Source organism: Apus apus, chromosome 1 (assembly GCF_020740795.1).
Source record: "Apus apus isolate bApuApu2 chromosome 1, bApuApu2.pri.cur, whole genome shotgun sequence".
Taxonomy (NCBI): domain Eukaryota; kingdom Metazoa; phylum Chordata; class Aves; order Apodiformes; family Apodidae; genus Apus; species Apus apus.
In genome coordinates this window covers 20,383,409-20,406,534 of record NC_067282.1, presented here as the reverse complement: position 1 = coordinate 20,406,534, position 23,126 = coordinate 20,383,409, and the positions used below count along the sequence as shown (strand labels likewise).

Here is a 23,126-nt window from a genome sequence, read left to right as displayed (position 1 = left end):
GGGGGTTGGTGAGGGTCATGGATCCATGGGGTTATGTTGATGTGGCTGCAGGGCTGACTTGAGAGTTTTCTAGACTATTCTTTACTAGCTGTGGTCATGTTGGCCCATCTTTGCCCTATCTCCTCAGTTGGATCAGCTCAGCTGTTTGTGGGTCCATGTGATAAACAGGCTGAAGGAAGTGGGATGGTGTGGGGAGAGCACTATCAGATTCTCTGACCAGTTGGTGAGGGAGGAACCACTTTAGCAGTCAGTCACCACTGAGGATATCCATGGAGCTGCTGCTGCTGAAGTTGTGTGACCCTCAACCTTTTCACATCTAGGCAGGATAAATGACTTGCAGCCATCTGTGAGCTGAGCTCAGTACAGTGCATTGCAGGCTTGGTGACCTCACCACTGCATGGCTGCTTAAAGTATGGTCCAAGTCAGTCTTGCAGGGCCATACATCCAGATATGTTTGATACTTAACAGACAAACGTTTGGCTGGATAATGTCAAATACAACTCTTAAAGAGGCAAAGTTCCTTAAATAGTTGCCTCCTCTCTAGGGCAAGGAAGTTCTCCCCTGTGGCCCTGGCATTTACTTGGGAAGCAGCTGGAGGGGAGCTGCTGCACTAAGAAACAAGGCCTGGAGTTGTTATACCATGGCAGGGCATAAGACCTCCAGCTTCCCTGGAGAGTTGGCTGTTGCTGAAGCCTCAACAAGGATGAGGTACTCCATAAAGCCTGGTTGTCTTGGTGCGGGAGTCACCTCTGACAGGTAACTTCTTGCACCTCTCAGCCTGCAAGTGCCACAGGCCACTCTTCTGTCTGCATTGCTCTGTGGTTTGTGCCTGGTGACTTTGTGCCTGTGCCTTTGGTCTTCTAGCTATAGTCTGGTACTTTGCTGATGGCTTACTGAATATTTACAGAAAAATGCAGAAAGAGCATAGATTTGTATGTCTCTTTATTTCAGCTAGATCCTGAGTGATTAAGGAGCAGTGTGTGGAGATGCTGACTCTGCAAAGAAAATGCTAATTTTTGTTTTACTGTTTATATGCCTCAGACACTTCCTTGAGAAATGCTCTGGAGATTTCCTTTGATTACACTGCAGCTTCATTATCAGTAATGCCTGTTTGCCTTTTAAATTAAAAAAGACCACCTACCCTGATTGACCTCATAGTAAAACATTCCTGCAATCCAGTGCTAGATAACCAAAAATAACATCTCCCGTTTGTGGACCAAAAGAGAGAAACCAGCAGAAGGCTGCTGTTGCCCCTTACAGGAGGGTGATTCCTCACTGTGACGTTTCCAAAGCCCAGAGGATGGAGGTACTTTTGCTCACTCAGCCAGTCAGGCCTCTCTCCCACAGCACTGGGTTGTTCTAGGTATTTGAGCATGCAGAGCCAGGACCATGGCTGAGGCTGTAAGCCTTTAATCAGTGTTAAGGCTGCGTGAAAGGTGTGAGGTGGAACTTGTGAATAAACCCTCAGAAATTTTTGGTGTGTCCTTGCAGCCAGAGAAGGACCAGTGAGTCCCCTCTGCCAGGTGACATGTTGGGAGAAGTCATACTGCTCAAACCTCTGGTTCTTCTTTAGAAGAAACTTAATGGAGTTTGAGAACCAAGAGACTGAAATGAAAATCAACAGTCTGTTTATAAACGTTTTGGTGATTAGAATGGATCAAAGCTGGAGAAAGCTGTTTCGAACAGTTTTTCTTGCTCTTCCTATTTTATGTTTTTTTTAATGTATTTTATGTACATTTCAGTGACAGAAACATGTCAACAAAGAAACAGCAAACTTTTGTACAATTTATTATTTGGAATGTAGAGAAGAAATACATTATTATGTTTTAATTTTAAATTTTATAAAGGGGGAGAAGAGTATCCTCTACTCTCATAAAAATCTAACCCGCAGCTAAGAGAGAGAGGCTTCTTCTCCTTTCTCTCCCTCCCTCCCTGCTGTGACAGTGTGAGGACAACACCTTGCAAGACATTTCTTCCAGCAGGAGAAGGAATATAGGCCAGGCAGGGCTTCTCAGGCAACAACATATTTAATGGAGTATGTGACAGTGGAAAGAAAGAGGCTGAAAATGCATATGGGTAGGAGTGAGGCTGTGGAGTTAAGGGCAGAATTTCAGCCTAAGCTTTGGTGGATTTTCTGTTTCAAACCAAGTGGTACAATTATTTACCTGCAGCATCACCATAGCATAGAAGAAATAGTGACACTGCACCTGCAGGCAGTAGAGAGAGGGGTTGCATAGCTATTCAGATGACAGGAAAAACAGCTGCATGCTTTCCTGTCCTGAGGGCTTACCCATGGACAGAGGTACCTTGCTTGCCCTCTGGGCTTACCCATGGATGCTGGGTATCTTTGCACTGTTCATTGTGTGTTTTTAAGGCAGAGGGAGAGCAGCTGTGATATACTTCTGTGCTCTGTGTCATCTTCAGCAGCTCTGGTAAGGCTTCACTAGTAACTCGGTTCTTCCTTCTAGTAAGTGAAAGAGCAGATACAAAATAAAAATAGTTTCATATGTGTGTATCTGGCTGAATTCTGAATAATCCAGAAGGGCAGAGAGTTAAAACCAATGGCAGCTAAGTGTCTTTCCCCCTTTGGTGTGCCTGTGCTCTATCTTTTCTAGTAATTCCTGAAGAAACACAAATTCATTTCTGAGGAGTTCAGTTCTTGTAAATGAAGTGAGGCCCTGCTTTATTTATTTTTTTAACTGGGCTATGTGTGTGTTTTTTCAGGGAAGATCCAATTTAAGAGACACCTGCTTCCACTTTAACCTTCCCTTTGTGAGCCCTGCTTTTGCCACCAGCCAATTAGTAGTCTTGGGAGGACATTCTGGGTCAAGCTATACCAAGAACTGCAAATCCTCATTAATGCTAATTAGTGCTCAGTAGGTTAATTGGTGGTGAAGCTCATATTTTTTTAATTACTTGAGCAAATGAGCCAGTGGGACCTTGTGGTCAGCTTTGAATTATTCTGTTTGTTTTGATGCATCTCATTTGAATGTGTAAAGCCAGATGTTTGTTGCCTAGATTTAAGGGCTGTTTGCTTTTGTGAGGGATGAGAAGAGGAGAACACAGAAAAATAAAATTAAGGTCTCTGTTGACACCTTAGAGCAATTCAGATATTTAGATGAAAGTCATTTTATTAATGGAATGGAAAAAACTTGCCTTTAATTTACCTTTTGATTTGTCATTCACTTAATGAATTTGTGTGATGCTGTTAGTGCAGACTTCCAGGCAGACAAATCATCTTGACCCTTTTAGGAAGCCACTGCAAAGTTATTTCTGGCCCAAGGTATTCTTCATTAGTGATAGCAACTAAATCTGCTTTTAGATGACTTGAGTAATGACTTCTTTGAATTGTTTTTTCATAGTAACCCTCAGAATTGGGTTGTTTTTTAATAGCTTTTGTTCTAATCTACTATTTGTTTTGTTTAGTTCAAAGCGTTTTATCTGTGTTCTTTGTCCATGTAATTACAGATGAATGGTGTCTCTCCCTTGCCCCTTCTGAGGTCACTAACAAACCATCTTAAGCATATTTCACTGTCACTCTCCAGGTCACTGACTCCCATAAGGATGTCCGGGTTTGTGATTTCTTCCATTCTAAGACCATTTTTGAGGTCCTGATTATAAACACAGCTATATCCAATATTCAGAGCATGATCTCATGTTCTCTTATCCTTTTGCCTCAATCCATCCTAAGATGCTATCCTTAGATCCTGTGGTTGGGCTTGAGCACTGGTTCTGAGTCACTGGAAAGCAGAATTAACACTTGGTAGTGGTTAATGCTTGGGGTTGTTTTACAGTGTGAGGGTGGTGGGGCATTGGAGTAAGTTGCCATGAGAAGCTGTGGGTGCCCCATCCCTGAAGTGTTCAAAGCCAGGTTGGACGGGGCTTTGAGCAACCTGAGCTAGTGGGAAGTGACCCTGCCCATGCAGGGAGGCTGGAACTGGATGATCTCTAAGGTCCCTTCCAACCCAAACCATTCTATGATTCTGTGAATAAGGCCTAACATAGCACCTGTGAATCTGACATAATTAGTTTTGCATCAGTGTGTGTTGGAGACTGAGAGGTCTTTGCTTTATCTGTTGGTAGCAGACAAAAACCTTTTCTGAGAACAGGGACTGCTTTGGTATTCCATGCAGACACTTCCATCTAGCTAAGAAATGCACTTTGCTTTCCTTTCAGGGCTTGTATTGGGTGATCTAATATCTGCTGATAAATCAAATACTCATCCATTTCAGAAGAGCTATGTTGCATTTACTTCTATGTATTAAGAGCTCATTTTATAGTACTTGACTCATCTTGACTTACAGTATATTTAATCATCCCTTGTGCTTAAACCATGAGTCTTGTAATTCTTCTGTGGGTTTTTCTTTTTTTGCATAGATATGATCCAGTATAATTTCCCAAAGGGGAAAATCAGATGTGCCTTCAGTTTTGAAGTTGTTCGTTATAATTACCAATATCAAAGATAGTCTAGCTTTGGCTTCCTTAGAGCTGCACTGTGTCACTCCTGGTCAGAAGTCCCTTGACAGCACACTGTTCTCCACACACTGCATGTAGAAGCCTGAGGAGCTAACCATTATTGGCCTATAGCAGACACCATCCTGCACTTCTGTGCCTGTGGTGGGCCAGCAGATGAAGAATGTGATCCTCATGTCTTTTGCTGCTGTGAGTAATTCTATTCTCAATCTAAGAATTTTGTCACAGATGTTGCTTATTTGTCCCTTAAAACAAGTATTTTTGATCCCTTTTTTAAGCCATCTATCCAAGTCTGGTCTCCAGTTCTACTGAGACAGGGAAGACTGTACCTGTATGTTCTTTACCTGCAGAAGATGAAGTATTCCCCTTCTGTCAGCGTACACCAGTCAATGTACATGCTAGTTACCCAGCAGTCCCAGCAATCAGCAGGATGTTGCACAATATAGCATTGCTAGTTTGCACATGCACTGGTAACCACTGGTTCTGCAGGCTGTTGACTTTGTAAGCTCATTAAAGGTTAGAGAAACCTCATGTCTTGCCTGCTATCCCCTTACTGGTAACTCTTTGTAGTACATGCTTTCTATTTTGCTGCCTACTTTGAACTGTTGGAAGTTTCTTTGTGTGTGTACTTGGTTGTCTTACAGCCAGCTTTGTTTTTGTAGCCAGTTGGATCTTACAAGATTTTTAGAAGCTTCCATGCTGTAACCCTGGTTTTAGTGGAAACCTGTGAGCCTTTCTTCTTTGAACACATGCAGATCAAACCAGGAGTTGATAAGATGATAAGACATTTGGGGAAAAAAAACTACCTATACTGGCTGAGTGTGTCAATCAATCTTACTGGTTTGTTGGTTGCTGTTGTTTGTAAGTTTTTCGTCCAAATCTGTTATCAGCTTCTGTTTTGAGGGACTACTAGTCACTGCTGGCAGGGAAAGCAACCTGGTGAATCTGTTGCAGGTGGGATTCTGAGGTGCCAAGGGAAAGAGGGGAAGGGACCATGTGTCTGAAAATGCTGGCAGTTTGTAAAGGTTTTAAGGAGGGGTCCATAGTCTGCACAAGTTTCTAGTTCAGGTGTTGGAGCTTACAGAGCACAGGAAAAAGAGAAGGATTCTTCCGTTTCTTTCATGGACATCTCATTATGCACTGAACAGAGGACTCCGATATCCAGAGCCTGGATATTACCCTAATGGACTATTAAGTGGAATATAAGCCTACAAGCCTGGATTACATATTACAGGCATCTCAGAGATTCTTTGGTTACTTACTTGTTTGAAGTTAGCAAACTGCTTCAATGAAAGGGAGTTGTTTGTTTAAAGCTGTTGTAAGCTTGTTGACAGCAGCAGCTGTACTTGCTAGGGTTTCCATTCCATATACCAAATGTATATGAATTTGTAATCTAACCCAAGACAGATATCAGTGTTGGCATTCAGGTCTGTATCCATGTTTGCAGCAAAAACAGTGGAATTACTGCTTGTGAATAAAGACATAAAGGAACAAGCAGACTGAAAATGGAAGCACAGTGTAAATGTGGTGCAAATGGGATAAAGATGTCCAAGGAGCTGCACTAGCAAACAGATCCCTTCTGTGCCCTGGCTTCATCTCAGTGTTAGGAGTAAGGGTGAGATAGAAAAAAAAAAACAACAACCCGATTGCAGATAAACTTTGAAATAACATAGACCTGTAATATCTTTTTCAAAATAATCTGATACATAACATTTATTTGAAGCTCCAGTGCTATCAGATTTGGACACCTACTTTATTTTAAAACCCCATTGAACTCAGTGGCATTGTGTACATAATTAAATGCTGTAAAAGATCAGGATCTTAGGCATCGTTTGTTAATTCTGGGCATAAAGTTCTTGATGAAATGGGTTGTGTTTTTAATAAAAATGAGTGGAGAGTATCTCTAACGATTTGCATACTTATGTTAAACCTATTGTAAGCATACTGTGCTTTTGCACCTTAGGTTTGTATTTTCGCTTTCTGCAAATTCAGTAATAATTTTTCAAACCTTTGACAGGAACTGTGTAAGCCAAAGTGGTTTTTAATCAGGAACTGGATAGGAAGTTTTCTTTCCAGTATGGGAGGTGGAAATGAAAGTGTTCTTTAGAAGACAGAATTAACTGTAGGTCCCAACTTTGATTGCTTCAGGCTGTTTTGCAGGTGTGATAGAAGCCTTTTACTATGTGCTAAGCCACAATGCTTTGCTCTGCTCCTTCTCTCTAAGGCAGTTTGTGGGTGCCATGATTCACGTGCATAATACCAAAGAGAAATCTCATTTTTAATACTCCATATCACTTGATGTCAGACTTCTGATATGGTTTGTAATAATTTATATGCATTGGGCTTTCAGAAAGCACAATGTTGGTAATATTAGGGATGGATTAACAAAATGTAAACTTACACAAAATAACCTTAGAAAGGAGGAGTTTCCATTATTAGAGAGTTCTCCTGATAATGTGCAGTTTAAAGAAAGAAAGAAATATTTTTCATCCTACAGCCATCTTAAATACTGACAAAGTCAAAGCTGCCAAGTTCATTAAATACAGTTGACTTTTACCTTGAAATTATCTGGTCACTCACTGGTGTATTTTTTCTCTCCCTCAGCGTGAACGAACGTGATCATTTGCTAAAAAGGCTTGGCAGGAAAACTCCTCCGAGCCTTTTCCGTGCTCATTCTTTCCAGCAAAGTGTGTCACGTAAGTAGTGGATCGTGCGTGTGTGTGTTTCACAGCATTCAGTCCCAGATGAGGGAAGCAAAGGGTGATTATTTTTTAATTAAATTGTAGGTAGAGATAATCTAGCACAGAGGCTGAGCTGCCAAGCAAGACATACACGTTTGGAAGTGGAATTAGTGTATTTGGCCCCAGGCAAGTGGAGCTCAAATGTGGATAATTCCCTAGGATCCAATCAACAGGCCCAAATGACAGAATCCCAATAGGCAGTTTCTCTAACTGTAAAATTCTGGTAATCTCAAGAATCCTGTAAAATCAAAAACTCTGTGGGATAAAATAAATGTTGTGATAGAGCCTAGCTTGAACAGAAATGGTTTCTTTGTGAAAAGTCACTTTAGCTGTGTTTAGCTGAGAGCACAGTGATGTTTCAGTTGTGCCACTTGAAAGGTTCTGTGTGTTTGTGATGAGGAAAGCCATGGTGTGCAGAGCTGCCTCTCTCCTCCCCTTCTTTGTCCTCTGCTGTGAGAAGAGATGCAACGTCACATCTTACAACTGCTGCCATTTGGAATAAATTGCATTTCTTGTTGATGTAGAGGTCATCCATTTCTTTGTCTTCCTAGAGGAATGTGTGACAGGCCTTGATCTGCTGTGGCTGACTTTTTTTGTCAGTGTCAGAAGGGCTTCCACAGCCTTAAAAATAATCTAACAGCTCCTGTAGGACAGATACACAAAAGGACCATGTTGTCTCAAGGGACCAGAAAGTCAGACCAGTCAATCCCTTTCTAGTGGTAAAATGCAGTCTCGTGATTAAACTGGTGGTCAAAATATGCTCATCTTACTAAAGAAAATAACCCTCCAACATGCAGTATTTCTGCACACAGGGCAAGGAGCAGGCACTCAGGATTTGGGTTTCCTATTGCCATTGCAGTGAGAAGTGGCACGCCTGACTGTTCAGGAATTCTAGGGAAGTCCAATCTCATTGCTGGCTGTGTCATCTTCTGGAATAGCTGTTGCAGTTCAGGCCATGGAGACACGGCTGAGATTTAAGAACCCAAATGCCTAAGGTATTCCTGTTTTTCATGGGGAATTTGACTAGGAGCGGAACAGTGATGGATCTGCTAGTCTTTGTCCTTCACAGAGTCATTGTGAGGCCATCACTATCAAGGGATGTAGGATCTTCTGAGATCTTGGGAAGAGAGACCAGTGCACAAAGCAGCCCTGTGGACCATGTACTTCTGCCAGGATTTAATCCTTTGCATCAAGGAGCCAGGGATACTGATGGCAGCAGAGCTTTGGCATGCAGACACACTCTTTGAGGAGATTCCAAAAGTGATGATTGGTAAAAGAAATCTGTAAAGTGCATAAATAAATTGCTGTCAAAGTAGTCTGCTGTAGAGACTTAACAGAGTGCAGACGGGAGATACACCAGTGGTGACTAGCCAGACTTGATACATGCTAGTCTGGTAGAACTCATCATCAGGTTGTTAGTAGTTGAATAGCTACTGGGAAAGAAAAATTGTATCAAAATAAATGCTAATTTGGATAACTAGCTTTCATATTAATGCAAGTGATTAAGTGCTAAATGAGTCAGACCAAGTTACAAAGTGCCGCCTGTTTTTCACATGAACATAAATTTTGATTGTGAAGCTGTTAGGATTGAAAGACGCTTTTTATGGCATATCCATGACTCTTTTAAACTTCTGTCATCTCTTGTCAAATGTTATTTTCCAATGTTGCATAGCTGCTATATGTGCAAGGCCATGTGAAATCCAGGGAACACATGCGCTGTTTTCACAACCCTAAATTGTACAACTGTTTACTAAATGCTAGAAATCTTCAAAGCAAAGAGTTGATGAATGGGGCAGTAGCCTTGACATCCTGGGCCAATATCTTAAATCACAGTACAAGCACTCTGTTTGAAGTCTTGAACTGTTCATATGTTTCCACCAGGTTCCAAGTTCCCAGACTGTGAAGGCCACTTCTTCCAAAAATTGCTTGTGTGACTTCAACTCAGAAACTGACACTTGCATATAAAGCAGGAAAATGGTTTGTTTAGTTGGAGCTGACAAAGGCTTAAGGAAATCAATTGCCTTGGTCCCAACAAGGAAGGAAAATTGGATTAAATTCATAGCACAGATTGTAAAGGTGCAGTACTGCTTTGAGACTAGCACTTTTTTTGTGTGTGTTTTGGGTTTTTTTTACAACTATTTCCAAGTTTTTTGAGAGGAAACAATGCCTAAATAGCACTGTTTCCAATTTCATGGGAAGGAGAAAAATCTCATGAGGAGTTTCAGGGCTGATACTACTTGTCTGTGGAGGGGAAAGACAACTGAGGTAAGTCTGCAGAGCTCTGTGTCAAAAGGCAGAACCTCACTCTGATTCCTTAGCTCTTTTTGGAGCTTTTAACACAGCACAAGACCTTCAGACAGGATGCATGGCTGGTATGTTTCTGTACAGTACCAGGCTCTGGCAGATCCAGCCTCCAAAGTCGGGGACAGCCGCACAGCCAGTACCATGTCGGTGCCATACAGGGGTGCCAGCCAGGGTTAGTCTCTTAAATGCCTCCTCCCAGTAAAGAAACTGGCTCAGGGTGACTGTCTTAGAGAGTAGCCCCTGTCTACCTGGAAAGGTGTGCCCTTATAGTCTATAAGACCTTCATGGCTCTTTTTCTTGCTCTGGCTTTGTTTTTGTGTTCCTGAGTCATGTAGAGCTGTCAGAAGCATGAAAGAAATCTCGCTACTAACTGTACTGTCAAAGATCACGTGGTTCCTTCCTAACAGTATAATTTCTGACAAGCTTTATGAAAACTTCACAATCTTTTTATTTTTTTAACATTCCTGGTTGATGGCATTGTCATGAAACTTTAGTGGAATGGTTTTACGTAGTTATCAAGCCTGTGTGCTAGCATAAAACCATCTCAGAGGAATCTTGTAGGCAAGAGTGATGATGCTGCCCTCCAGGCTTGGTACAGCTTGTGGTGAAGGTGCCTTGTGTGACTGGAGGTTGCCTGTTGCCATCTGCTTTCTAAAGGCTCTTAAAAGTGAGCAGGAAGTGCCACCAGACTCTTCAGATGTATCTTTGGACCCTTCCTTTTCGTGTGCTGTGGGTTTCACACTCAAGGGAAGGAGAAGTAATGGCTCCCAAAAGCACACATGCTCAGAGGATTTGCTGGCAATGAGCTTTTCTCCAAGTGAGCTTTCTCCAAGTCTCCTTCCAAGTTTGTCTTTTCTTCTTGCCGTGAGTTTGTGAAAGTAGCATCTCCTTTGGACAAGCTCTGTAGACACAAAAGATGGTTCTTGACCTCCCCTTTCTTCCTGCATGGCTGGCCTGTGTCACCTGTGCCCCCAGAGCTTCACCAGCAGAATGGGAAGGGTGATGCTCCCCACTTGCTTGGTACCCTCAGACTGTCTGTGTTTAAGGGAAGTCTCATACCGTCCCACCAGTGCAGTTTTCTTCCTGTAATTCAGAATACCCCCTGTCAGCATTTAGTTGTCATTGTCTCAGCATGCTCTTAACAACTGAATCCCTCTCTCCTTAAGCACTGCTCCAGCAGAACTCAGCCTGAAGTGCGGAGAGCTGTGCCTGAATGAGGATTACTGCACTTGGCCCAGATTGCCTATGCTAGAAATGAAAATCCCTCTTCCTTTGACAGAATATGGTGGTTGCATAGAGTAAATTTGAATGCAGAGCGTATGGTCTGCACCTTATTAATCAATGGAGAAAAAGCACCTGTCATCTAAGGTTCATTTCACAGTACGGGGGCTGGTAAATAATAATAATGTGTTCATGCTGAGGGCTCTAATCCCACCATTTATTTTCCACTAGCAGACACCTTCTTCTTCTCACTTTCTGCTGGTGCATTTTGATTTGAAAAACAACAGGGTAGCTACTTGAGGTGCTTTTTAAACTCAGTTTCCTCTTATCTGGCACGTATTTGAAATAGAATATACATTCTATATTTTTTCCCAGCTTCCATATGTGTTGAGTGTCAAGTGGAGTTGCAATATTTTAAAATCAATGTAAGGAAAAAAAAAATAGGAATAACCAGTTTAGAATTGATGCTGTGGCATCTGGCTCTGTTTTCTACATGCAAATACCAGTAGGTTAGTATCTGGGACAGAAGAGATGTGAGACCATTTGTCAGGAATTCCTCTTGGGTCCTTGAGAAAACATAGGCATAGTTTATCAGCAGAGAAAGGAATGATTTCTGTAAGCATCAGTCAAAATGTTCAAGATTTAAAGCAGCCCTCACTGTGGAAGAGGGTTGCTGGAGAAGTCAGTGCTGAGTTAGCATTTACTGTTTAATTGGTGAATGTGAACTGCAACATCATAGCAAATCTCCTTTAAAACTGAGCAGAATCAGATGCTTGGGCTGAGAGGGAATTTGCAAGTGATACCCTAACTTGTTTTTTATTATTTCAGAAAGATTTTGGTATCTGAGAGGCAACATTTCCTAAAATAATAAACCAAAAAAACACAAAAACCACAACCCAAAACCTCCCATTCCCCCAAACCCTAAAGCTTAACTTTAGTGGATTTGAATCTGGGTGTTTTTCTCCAAAGGCAGACATCATGATAGTTACATGGATTTTTATACTTTGGACTAAGCTAAACCATAACACCACGGCATGTATGAAATAGTGAAATGCTGCAGAAGGCAAGGTTTCTGTCAGGCTTCCAGTGAGAGCTGCCCTCTTGCTGGCTGGGACAGACAGCTCAGGTGTATCAGAGGAGAGTGCAAGGAGTAGGAGGCCTCTAAAATAATCCCAGAAGTTATTAAAATTGTATACAGCCCTTCCATTAGCAGATTTTTTGGAACAAAGAGTGCTCTGGACCCTTTCTCGTCCTGGTCTTAAGAGATGATGTGTGGGCTGTTGAGCTGGTGCATCATTACTGTGTTTAAGACACATGCATGGAGACAGTTACACTAATCCAGCATTGCACAGACCAGAGTAGTCATTGCAGTGAAAAGAAAAAGAGTGTGTTAAATTAGAAACCTAATGGGAGACTAGACTCTGAATTTCTAGTAGAATATTAGCTTTACAAAAAAACCAACAGGATGCTTTTAAAATTCAGTAGGTTTCCCGATAATATCTCTGGTATGAGTGAAACCTTAGATTTGATGAGAACGTGAATCTCCTCTTAACAAATGAGCCCCACTGGCAGATACTCAAAAGTTCACCTTTCCTCCCTAGTAGAAAGTCTCTGAGCACAAAGGTCCTTCCTTCTTCAACAGCCGTGAGTGGGTTGTGCCCAGAAAGCCCCAAAGAAATGTGCTCCTTCCTTGGGCTGCTGCAGGACAGCTGAACAATGAGGGCCTTGTTCCCAGGGCAGGCTCGTAGGTGTGGTTTTAAAACTGGAGTTGGGGGAAAAGTTCAAACTTCCAAAAAGCTCCCTAGTAACTGGCAGATGGAAACTTTCATTGTTTTTGAATGGGGTCTGAAAGTAGTGGAAATGTAGAGCTGCTTGGGGAGTGTGGATGGGACTCGAGCATTCACAGCATTCTGACTCCACAAGGCACAGTCAGCTGCCTGAGCAGCTTAAAGCTCAATTTTAGTTGTAATGTGAATAATAATTTTTGAAAAATGTAATATGAACTCATCTTCCTGTACAGAGAACAATAGGAAAAGTTATAAATAAACTGCCAAAAAGTTGAACTTCAGCTAAGTAGGGCAGTGTGCAAGTATGGGAGGTACAGCCTTTCCCATGATGTACACACAGACCCCTCATTACTGATATTTCTGTGTGGATCAAGAACATGAGGATGTAAGGGATGCCCCTGGTATTGTTAATCATTGATCGTCTTAGCCTGATTTTTTTTGCCGTGTGCTGGTGTGAGAATGATGAACATATTGATTGGATTGCATTTTGCATTTGCTTTGCAGAGTGCTTGGGTTGCCTGGCTGTTTGTAGGTCTTTGCTAGCACTGGAAACAAGCAGGCCATGGGAAGGTACCTGAGGTTGATGGGCTCCACATCCTTGTGTGGTCAGTGCTGGATTTGCAGTAGCTAATGTCAGCTGAAGAATTCACTGAGCTAAATGATACTTCTGGATAAGTAGATACAGCAAAGCCATCTTGATGCACACCAGGTTATGAGGCATGGGCTTCAGTGTTTTAGAGCTGAAGCTAGCTGTCTTTGACCAAGTTGACTTTCCACTGAGGATCTAGCCAAAAAAGCAACAGTATGCTGGCTGTTAGTGTGGAACAAACCCACTGGAGGTATTTAAGTGTGAATCTACCCTTTTTTAAATGAAAGCCTGTTTTGTATATCATATTTCCCTTGCAATTATCCAACATGTACATACTTTATTTCCAAAAGACTGCATTTTGTGAGTGTATTCTGTGAACCTTCAGCTAGAGGCATGAAAAAACAACCTGTACCTCTGTAGCTCTATGTATATAGGAATGGAATTGCTCAGGGAAAATAAAATGGGATGCTGGGATGATCAGTCACGTAATCAAATCAAAGTTCATGCTGTCCTGCAATCACTCCAAGAGGGAAATGTGACTGGAATTAGTTCTGGATGATGTATTTCTGTTTGAATCCCCTCCATTTACTGGCAAATACTTCCTACCATGCGTGTGACTCAGCTCAGCTAAGCTGCTGGTGGTGTGTGTTCCTGCTAAGGGAGCCTGTGTTCTGCCTGAAGAGCTCAAATCTGCAGCAAAGTCCCTGCAGCTTCAGGGCTGACATTTACCTGCATTCTGTGAGAGAGAAGACCTTCCACATTAATTGAACAATGGTCATCCCTAGTGTTGTGAGACACTCTTCCCAGCAGCTTACAGCACTGTAGGAGTTGCTGATGACCTTCCCTATGCAGGCATCAGCCAGAGGAAGAGATCTAGGAGTGCTTGAGCATCTGTGCTGAGCTTACATGGTCCCGACTTGGGTGTCAAGGCGAAGGTTTAACAAGCTTCACTCAAGGGATAGTTAATTTCTGACCACCTTGGCTTCTCCTGGCTACCAGCATCTGTCACCTGCTTCAAAGCAGGCTGCATTCAGGCCCCTGGGGAGCAAGTTCATTCTACAGCACCAAGCTGCTTATGGGCCTCACATCCTTCCTGCTTTAAGAGGGTGTTCAGCCCCTTGTGCCTTTCTGTCACAGAAGCCCTCTGTGTTGTGCTCCAGCCTTATCTCACCTTGGTGCTTGATCTAGGAGAGGAAATACGCCTTGAGCCTGTTAAGGTAGGACTTCTGAAAGACATTTGCTAGGTCTGTGCCTACTAATTGGGACATCATCCTTATCTGATACCGAGTCTTTCAGCCTCAGGTGGATCTGGGGCAGGATTTCAGACTTCACAAGCTCCTGCTTCCAGAGTTGCTTGGAGGAGATGGAGAGTTGCTCATGAAGAATTAGTCATGGTGTAATTCTTGTGTTCTTCAAGGCAGTGTTTACATCTGCCGAATCTTCCTGGCATTCTTTAAGGTCCCTTCCAACTCAAACCATTCTGTGAAAGCATTATCTGGTTCTGTATAGCCTGTGACTTTTCTCATTCTCAGTTTTTGTAACTATGCTAATCTGCCTCTCTTTTCCTGTTACCCATTTACACCTGATAATCACCTTTCCTTAGTGTCACAAAGTCTGTTCTCTTTTGCTACAGTTTTGCATTCAGGATTTTCTGCAGGGTCATGTCTGCTTTAAATATTGTTTGGTGTTTCACCACATTGGCCCATTAGCTTTTGTGACTGTTTTACCAGTAACATGTTTTGCAGATTATGTTAGAAATGCCACTTGCCTTGTCCACAGTACTTTAAAAGAAATTAGACACGTGGTTATTTTCATTTGAGTAATTTCTAGAGTCCAAAGGATTGTGCTAGCTAGCAGGATTAACTTGTGAAAAATACGAGACCTCCAGAATATGTTTAATTTTGCTCTATTGAAGATATGGATGACTGGCCAAGAGAATTTATAATTTCTTGGTGTGATTTGTCACATGTCACCTGGAAACTTGTTTTAAAAATTCCTGAATGGAGTTAAGAGATAGCCATGAGTCAGATACATAGTTGTGGTCTAGACATCTCCATGTTTCCCCAGGGAAACTGCTGATACCAAGCAGACTATAGGGGAGGCGAGCCAAAATGCAAATCTCTACCTGTCTGTTAAGTCTCTGAGGAAGCTCTGCCACTATGGGAATACACATGGTGTCCAAATCAATCAGTAGCTCGTTAGTCAGGTTAACTAATGGGAAGTGTTGACTGTGTACACTGCCCTGGCCTGGGGAGGAGAACAGTGAGACAGAGCTGGCAGCAGATGTCCTTTCTGTGCTGCAGGGGCAAAGTAGTGCCCAGCTGCAAGTGTCTGAAGTGCAGCACAGAAACACAGATCCTTGCAGTCTCGGTCATGTAGCTTTAGTGATGCCTAAAACTGTTTGAAAAAACAGACTGTGCCCTTGGGTTGGACTCCAGTGATTTATTTTTTTCTTCCTTTGCTTTTTCAGATGGGTATGCATTTTCACAAGAAGAACATGGTGTTGTTTCCCAGTCACAAGTTGTTCGATCCTACGACACAACCAAAAGGAGAAGAGAAATAGAATAAATGGTTCTTTACTTGATGGGTGGCGGGAATAATGGGATTTGGATCAACACATCCACTGTTAACACATTCTCAACTAGGGTTGGCAGCAGCAGCCAAAACACCAGAGAACTCATTTCTGTGGCCTTAGCCAACAAGTTCATGTATTCTCCCTGCAAACCTTGAGTACATATTGTGGGGGGAAATCATTGTTTGAATTCAGTCGCAAAGCTTTGCCTAAAGTTTTGTTTATGTTATTATGAAGCATTTGACTGTGCTATGTGAGATGTGAAATTAAAAACAATGTTTTACCACTATTTAAAACATCAACAATGTTCTGGAGGAAAAGTAGAAAATTTGTTCCATGAGAGATCAGCCTTTTCTTAATTAGAATGGGGTGCTGAGATTTTCTGTTTTGTTACACACAAACCCAGTGCACACAGCTGCATGCAGATATTACTCCCTCTAATATTCAATGTTTACTAATTTGGCTGAAATTTTTAACAGACAATGTGGCATACAATTTTTGATTGCAACATAGTCTGTAGCTAAAAATGCTTATTTGCCTTCTTATGACAGAGTAACACAAGTTAGCAGTGAATTACTTAGAATATTTCTAGCCCTCTTACAGGATGTGCTAGGGCTCTATCTTAGCTTTCTAAAACCCAATTAATAGCTTGCTCACAAAGCTAGGACATGGAAGTCAGAACTCAGCAGGGAAAGCTGCCTTGAGAGCATGGCATTGTGCCCAAAAGTGGACTCAAATAGGTGCCTCCTGGTAACTCTTCATGATGTATTCAGACGTGCACTTGAAACGTAGCCTGGAACTTGCCTCCATAATCCCATTCCCACTTTAACAGTAGAACAAAACAGGGAGAACTTAAAAGGTACAAGCTTGTCAGGTGTTCAGAAAGATGTGCATCTTCACAGGAGGCTGATACTGTAAACCTAAAAAACATTCCCCTGACCAGGTAGGATAGGCTTGCAAAGGAAAGTTAGGAAGAGTTTACACACACGCGTGCACATACATGTACACACACAGAGCTGGTCATTGTGAGAGAAGACTTGTTTGTTTGTTCAGCCAAACCAGTCCCTCTTCTAGGTCTGATCCATCAACGGGCTTCCTGACACACTTGGACCCACGAGCCCTGGAAGGAATGCTGGCTCCTCAGCCTCGCTGTGCCAGTGGAACAGGCATGCTGCTGCATAAATTGGAATTCTGAAAAAAAAGCAAAAACTGAGGCATAAGTTAAAGCTGAAAGAACTCTTAGAAAGCTTATGCTGTCCTCCAGACAAGTTCTATTAATTTTAGTTGCCAAGCCATGTTTCTGAATAGCATAAAGTAAATATTGCTGTTTCAGCCAGGCTTTGTGGTTAATGTATATACTACATCTGTGCATTTAAGAAGTTGGTGTTGTTTTTTGCCCTATTGACTGTCATCCAGAATTTTTTATTGATTTAAATATATCCGAAAGCAATTTGAGTATGAATATTTATGCTTAGCAAGGAAAAGGAAAACGCCAGCCTGGCCCACTGACTTAGTCTTCCTTAAGGGCTGTGAGTAAATGCCAGTGCTCAAGTGTTGTAGTTCCCGGTGCCACCTCGGAGGCTCCAAGTCCCCTTCCATGCTAAAAAGCAAATTTGGCTCCTGCAGCACCCGCAGGATTGCTCTTGAATTAGGCCGGTGGCACAGAGGGAAAAGTCGTCACCTTCTTTCTGCAGTGCTAATGAGACAATTATGCAATAAAGGAAACGTGCAAATAATTTTGCCATAGGCATGAGTGTCAAGGGGCCAAGCAGGGGTGTGTGTTTTCTGGGAGATTAATTTTGTTTAAAGGCATGAATACTAGTGCAGAGAATAAATAAGGGGAGGATAAACCTGATCCCAGGAGCTTTTAAATCTTAACGCTAATCTAACCTGTTAAACACTTTCTTTTATTTAGAAACAAAATCTATTTCGGAGATGTGTGGTGTAAGCCTGCCCTCAAAACTGCTGTTTCTTCCTTTTGTAACACAAGGAAAATTAACTTCCCACTGAGATGAGATCGGCTTAGTCTTTGTACTCTGAGCCACACACTAAACATTGGTATGTAAACAATTTGGAGGCTTTTCATGAAGATACAGGAAAAAAAAAAAAGCTTTTAAATATCTCTAGATAATGAAGAAGGGCAAGTAAATGTGTTGAGAAGAGAATAGAAAGGTTCCTGGAGTCTTTTCAGTTCTTAGTGCAACAAAATTTTACAGAACAGAATGAGAGATGCTGGGGAGGAGCAGCTGTCATCTGACGTGATTTATTTTATTAGTGCAGACTATGGGCTGTATCATTTTGACCTCTCTGTAAATTGAGGTCAGTGTGTGTCACAAACAAAAAACCCTCCCCAGAGTGAGCAGTGGCTTAGATTGAGGTACATGTGTTGGATGTCAGCTCAATGGGAATTACACATGGGGTTTGTCACAGGGCTGTACAGTATGTGACACTGGGGCTAGCAGGTCAGACTTTATCATCACTGTAAGGCCTTAATCTCTAGCTGAGCTAATCCTGTAGAGCCCACCCAGGTCAAGACCTGGCATTCTTCTTGTACTTTGGAGTCATTACGGGAGTTAATGTATTGTAGTATGCTGTAGTCTGACTGTTGGAGTTGCTTGTCTTGGTGAGCAATGATGAGGTGTGTTCCGGTGGTGCGTTAGCAAAAGGAGAAGGGCAGCTGCTCTGCATCAACAGAATTCCTTGTTGGTTAACCCACATGCATGTAGCAGTAACAGCAACCTTTTGAAAGAGCTTTGTGAAAGTGTTATCAACTAGACAGGGCGCTGGAGCAGAAGGAATGGGAGATTTCTGCATGACTGTCCAGACTTAACTACCTAGGGTTGATCAGAAAAGTGTTTCTTGGTCAGCTCTCTGCATCAACCAAAGTGGTGGGGGTGCTTTTGAATATTCAGAAGGAAGTGGTGATTTTCCTGAATTAAACCTGGATCTGGTTGCTTCTTTTTGTAACACCATAGTAGCTGCTTGAATAGAAGCTGCTGTTCCTTTAACGGTTGCCTAGTAGCAAATTAAAGCTGGTGAGTGGGAGCCTGAGCTGAGCACTGCTGAGAAGTCTGTTGACATTTTCTTTTCTTGACAGGGCTTCAGGTCTTGCTGTAGGGAGCTAGCATGGGAAGTCAGTAATAACTTGTCAAGGAGAAATGGCAAATAACCAATAAAAGTATCTGAGTCAAGCTAAGCTGCTAATGTATCTAAAAATGTGTGTGGAGTTAGCATGAACTATATGGGCTGTAAATTAAGATAACAGTCAAGCCTCGCTAATCTGCACTTCACTAGACCACACGCTTCTTAGTGCATGCCAGAAATGTGCAATCTCTTCCCGTGCCTCAGCTAGCAGCTAACAGCAGATGCTGCAGGGAAGTCTCCTGTTACCAAGATTACATTATTTTTGCAGCATGTACTGGGGTGTGTTTGCTGGGAAACCATCAATGCTTGTAAATAAAGACAAGAAAGCTCAGGTGGACCAGAATAAGTGAAATGCGAGGACCTATGCCATGGTCGGTGGCTGCACTGGGTCTAACTGTGGACAACCCCAAAAGCTTGAGAGGTGCTCAGTCCTTACCCTGTCCCTGTCCTGCAGACTTATTTTGCCCTTTTGGGCTAACTCACCCAATCTGTTTTGCATTGCCTCCAGTCATCAGTGCAGACTAGTGATGTCCTATTTACATTCGCCCTTGGTTTTATAAATACTGACTTAATTTCATTTTTCAATAGCTTGAGGACTGTACATTTGCTGTTACACCTCAGCTCAAATTTGAAGCAGAACAGCCCTTGAGCAGTGTTCATCCCCGAGAGCACTTCGGGTTTATCACGTTTCTCCCTAGTTTTAGGGCACTGAGGATGTTTTACTTAAGTTTTGGATCACAGTATCATTGCCTTAAACTTCAGTCAGTTTGCAGGGAGAGCTCTTTGTGTCTTTTTGAGTCTAGCAATAAATGGCAATGATAAGAAGTTCCTGGTGGCTTGGAGGAAATTTGGCTATGTCTGTGCTATACTTGATGCATCAGGCACTGACCATGCATGTTCCCCAGTTGCCAGACAGTTGGGCTCCTTCTGTCCTGTCAGGAAGGACCCTTGTACTCATCTCTTCCAGAGCCTGTCTATGGTGCACTCCACACCTCCTCAAGAATACTGAGCACCAAGCAGATCCGGAGCCTCCTTCCTATCTGGTACCTGCAGGGTCCCCTGGGCACAGCCCTGAGGCTCTCCCTCAGGCAGCTCTAAGAGGCACAGCCCAACTGCATATCAAGTGCAGTTTTTTAATTCAAATCTAGGTATTGTTCCTAGCTGTAACTCATGATTGTCACTGCAGACAGGGTAAAGAGGTACACAAGATGTAGACTCAGCAGGTTATTAATCTGATAACTCAGTTTGTACATGGCCCATTCCCACCCTACCAGTCAGGCCCTCTGTGAGCAACTGTGTCACTTGGCAAGGGAGTGAAGAGGCAATTACACTCCTCTTGAGCGTGTTGCTTCTTTGCAGCCACATCACTGTTCCTCAGAAGCCCTCCGTGCAGGACCTCTGTCCCAGATCCTGCTCTGAAGGGTGGCTCTCCAGCCAGGCTGCCAGAGGCAGTCCTCAGGAGCTGCCTGTTCCCTAACTTTGTGTCATGGGTGTCCATCATACCTAGTTGCCGGTGGGACTCTGCCAGCAACAGCAGGGGTAAAACTAGCTGTTCCAGGAGCACAGCCTCTGCTGCTTTGGAAATGACCTGTTAGTGCTGATGAAGTCAGGCCTTTGACATGTCCTGAGCTTTCAGACAGGTCGTTTCTTTCTGGAGCTTATTCTTCCTGATGCTGAGCTTTCTGGGTCGACTGCAAGCAATTCCTGTTAGGTAAAAGCCCCTTCACCTGTTCTGTTTCCTGCATCATACACAAAGGCTCAGTGCTTTGCTTGGTGAAAACATGCACATTGATTTTTTTTTTTCTTAGTGCTTTCTCCTTCTGTAGGGGGTTGGGACAAGACTCCTCATGTTGATTACACAGTTAGCACAGCCCTGTTCCCCTTTTATTTTCACTAGTTTTATTATATTGAACACACTGGCTTCTCAGAACTGAATGGCTCCAGGAGGAAAAGCACTCAGATCCTCTTACCTGAAAGCTTCATTATCCTCCAGACACCTAAGAGAGCCTCCACTACTTTTCAGTGCTTCTGACCAGAGCTGTTTGTCTGGAGAAGGCCATAGGACAGGTCAGTACTATAGATGATAACAAAATAAATCCATATGGGTACAAAGAATAATTCTTTCCATACCTTTCCCATACCTAGCAGCAAGATTAATAGAGGCTTTGAGCCTTGTTGGCAAATGAAAACCAGAAAGGGCCCTGTCCTGCTTGGCCACACAAGTGAATCCCAGAGGTGATAATTTCTCGGTGACCTGCAGAAAGCCCAGACAGCCTGGCTGGGTTTATCTGGCTGGGAATGTGCTCTCAGATGGGTTGTCTGAAGGGGTGAAGGGACAGGGAAACAAAATAGCTTGGCCAAAGCTACTGCTGTTAGAGGCAAGGAAGGGGAGGGATTCCTCAGGCTTTCCTGAAGAGCTGTGATAAGGCTTACTCCTCTGGTTCCTTCCTGCCGCTCTGGGAAGGGAGGAAGGGAGCAGTGTTGTGAGCTTGTGAAGCTCCGTTACCTCCTGAAGTGGAGCTTTCTCTGATGCCAAGCTTGGAGAAAGGGAATGTGTGCCTCGCCTCTAGCAGGTTTTCTGGGTTATGACAGATAGCTGAATTGTTTACTGGCTGCTGTTTGCCTCATGGACCCACAGGAATTGAGCACTGAAATAACTTCAGTCTTAACAGGGAATATCTTTCACTGAGAGTTAATGGGACTCCTCCTTGGGTTCCTGTTCCCTAGACTGGTGGAAGGGGCTTGTTAATCAGGGGATCAAGGTCTTTTTGTGGTAGAGTGTAAAGCTGAGTGGTTGTTTCATTTGGATTTGTTGCTTGCTTATTTGCAGTTTGGAGGCAGAAGGTAAAATAGCTGAGTGTGGGTGTTTCTCCAGAGCCTTCCTTTATGTATGAAAAGGTGAGACAAATTCTTCTGAAGTCTGCCATGAGAGGATCATTCTCCCTAAGCATCTCTGTAGCTACTAAAGAGAAATAGAAGTGGGTAAATGACAAACTCCGTGTGGGCAAGCCCAGCTCTGGGCAGTCGTGCAGAAGTCTTAACAATGACGAAAAGACTAATATATTGCCAAACTGTCACTGAGCATAGCCAGGAGGTCAGCACCCTTGTAATTATGAAGTGATGAAGCCAAGAGAAAAAGCCAACATTAACAGAAAGACGTGATTGTTTTAAATTCTGACCACCTTGCTGGGTGGCTTCCCTGCGAAGATGTTCCAGATGTTGTCTTGGCATAAATTAATCAATTTCAAAACATCTGTGGGGTTCCTTAGAAAACATGGAATTTAACAGACAGTGCATATTCTCTCCTTTGCACTTCTGGTTGATACTTTGATTCAGAAAGGAAATGCAGGCACTTGCTCTTCGTACTGTCAAGAGCTCTTAGATTGGAAAGTTGCTCAAAGTTATTTCTTTACTCTCTTAAAAAAGGGACTCAAGATATAAAGCAACGAGGCAGCCAAGGCCTCTGGGACTGTACGTGCATGTGTGTGTTGGAAGATTCGTCTGACTTGGAAACCTTCCCCTGTCCCTCCTCCTGCCCCTGAAGTGCAGCCCGTTGTGCTGGGAGGTCAAATATTCAACAGCTTGAGTGACAGGATCTTTAACAGCATCTTTTTCATCAGCAAGCCAAGTCATGTGCCCACTTGTCTGTCATATCTACTCAAATTGCTTAAATATTGTTTCAGATGGGGAGGTTTTAATCTGGATATGCAGAGAGGAGTAATGCTGTGGGGGGATGTTAAATTGGCTCCCAGCAGAGCAGTGGTGTGTGGGTTTTTTCCTCTAGAAGTGTTACCATTTTCACGTCCTATTAATGTCCTCTGGTAGTTTAAATACAGCGTCACATTACAGTGGAGTTTGTTTCCCTCCCAGACAATACAAATGAAGGTCATTTACTTGTATTTTTAGATGGTTCGAAAAACTTAGCAAATTTGTAGCTTTGAACAGCATTGTTGACTGTTGTATGTCTGCACAAAAATATTTCCAATAAACCTTTTATTAAGGCAACCCAATGGACTGAAGCTTGTTTGTTTTATCTCACCACAAGTTTTGCAGCATGGGTTCAGTGTTAAATGTGTTTGAGATTTAGCCTGCAAAGCTGACAAGTGGATTATTTTCTGTTTTCATGACTTTTCGGGTGTGTTTTAAGGACCTGTTTCTGTTAGTGCCCAGGACAAAGCTTGGGCTCCTTAGTGGGTCTCAAATTGGGCCCCAAATGCAAGGCTAGTATGGTAAAACAAGAACAGTACTGGTGAGCTTGCAGCAGGTACCTGGTGTTTGTATAGTGTCCCCAGGGG

The 23,126-nt window shown here is 42.8% G+C and overlaps 1 protein-coding gene across 6 annotated transcripts in view; it reads left to right on the top strand.

The window, feature by feature from the left end:
- Positions 1-22,836, top strand: part of ATP8A2 (ATPase phospholipid transporting 8A2) — a 333,209-nt gene extending 310,373 nt beyond the window's left edge. For 4 of the 6 annotated variants that reach the window (XM_051638630.1, XM_051638621.1, XM_051638639.1 and 1 more), the window contains 2 exons: positions 7,078-7,169; positions 15,586-17,142. In XM_051638630.1, coding sequence (XP_051494590.1) covers positions 7,078-7,169; positions 15,586-15,683 — 190 coding nt within the window. In that variant the 3' untranslated portion in view covers positions 15,684-17,142. Of the gene's footprint in view, positions 1-7,077; positions 7,170-15,585; positions 17,746-22,257 lie in introns of those variants that run through there. The other 2 variants (XM_051638602.1, XM_051638611.1) reach the window with 2 other exon arrangements.
- Positions 22,837-23,126: the final 290 nt, after the last annotated feature.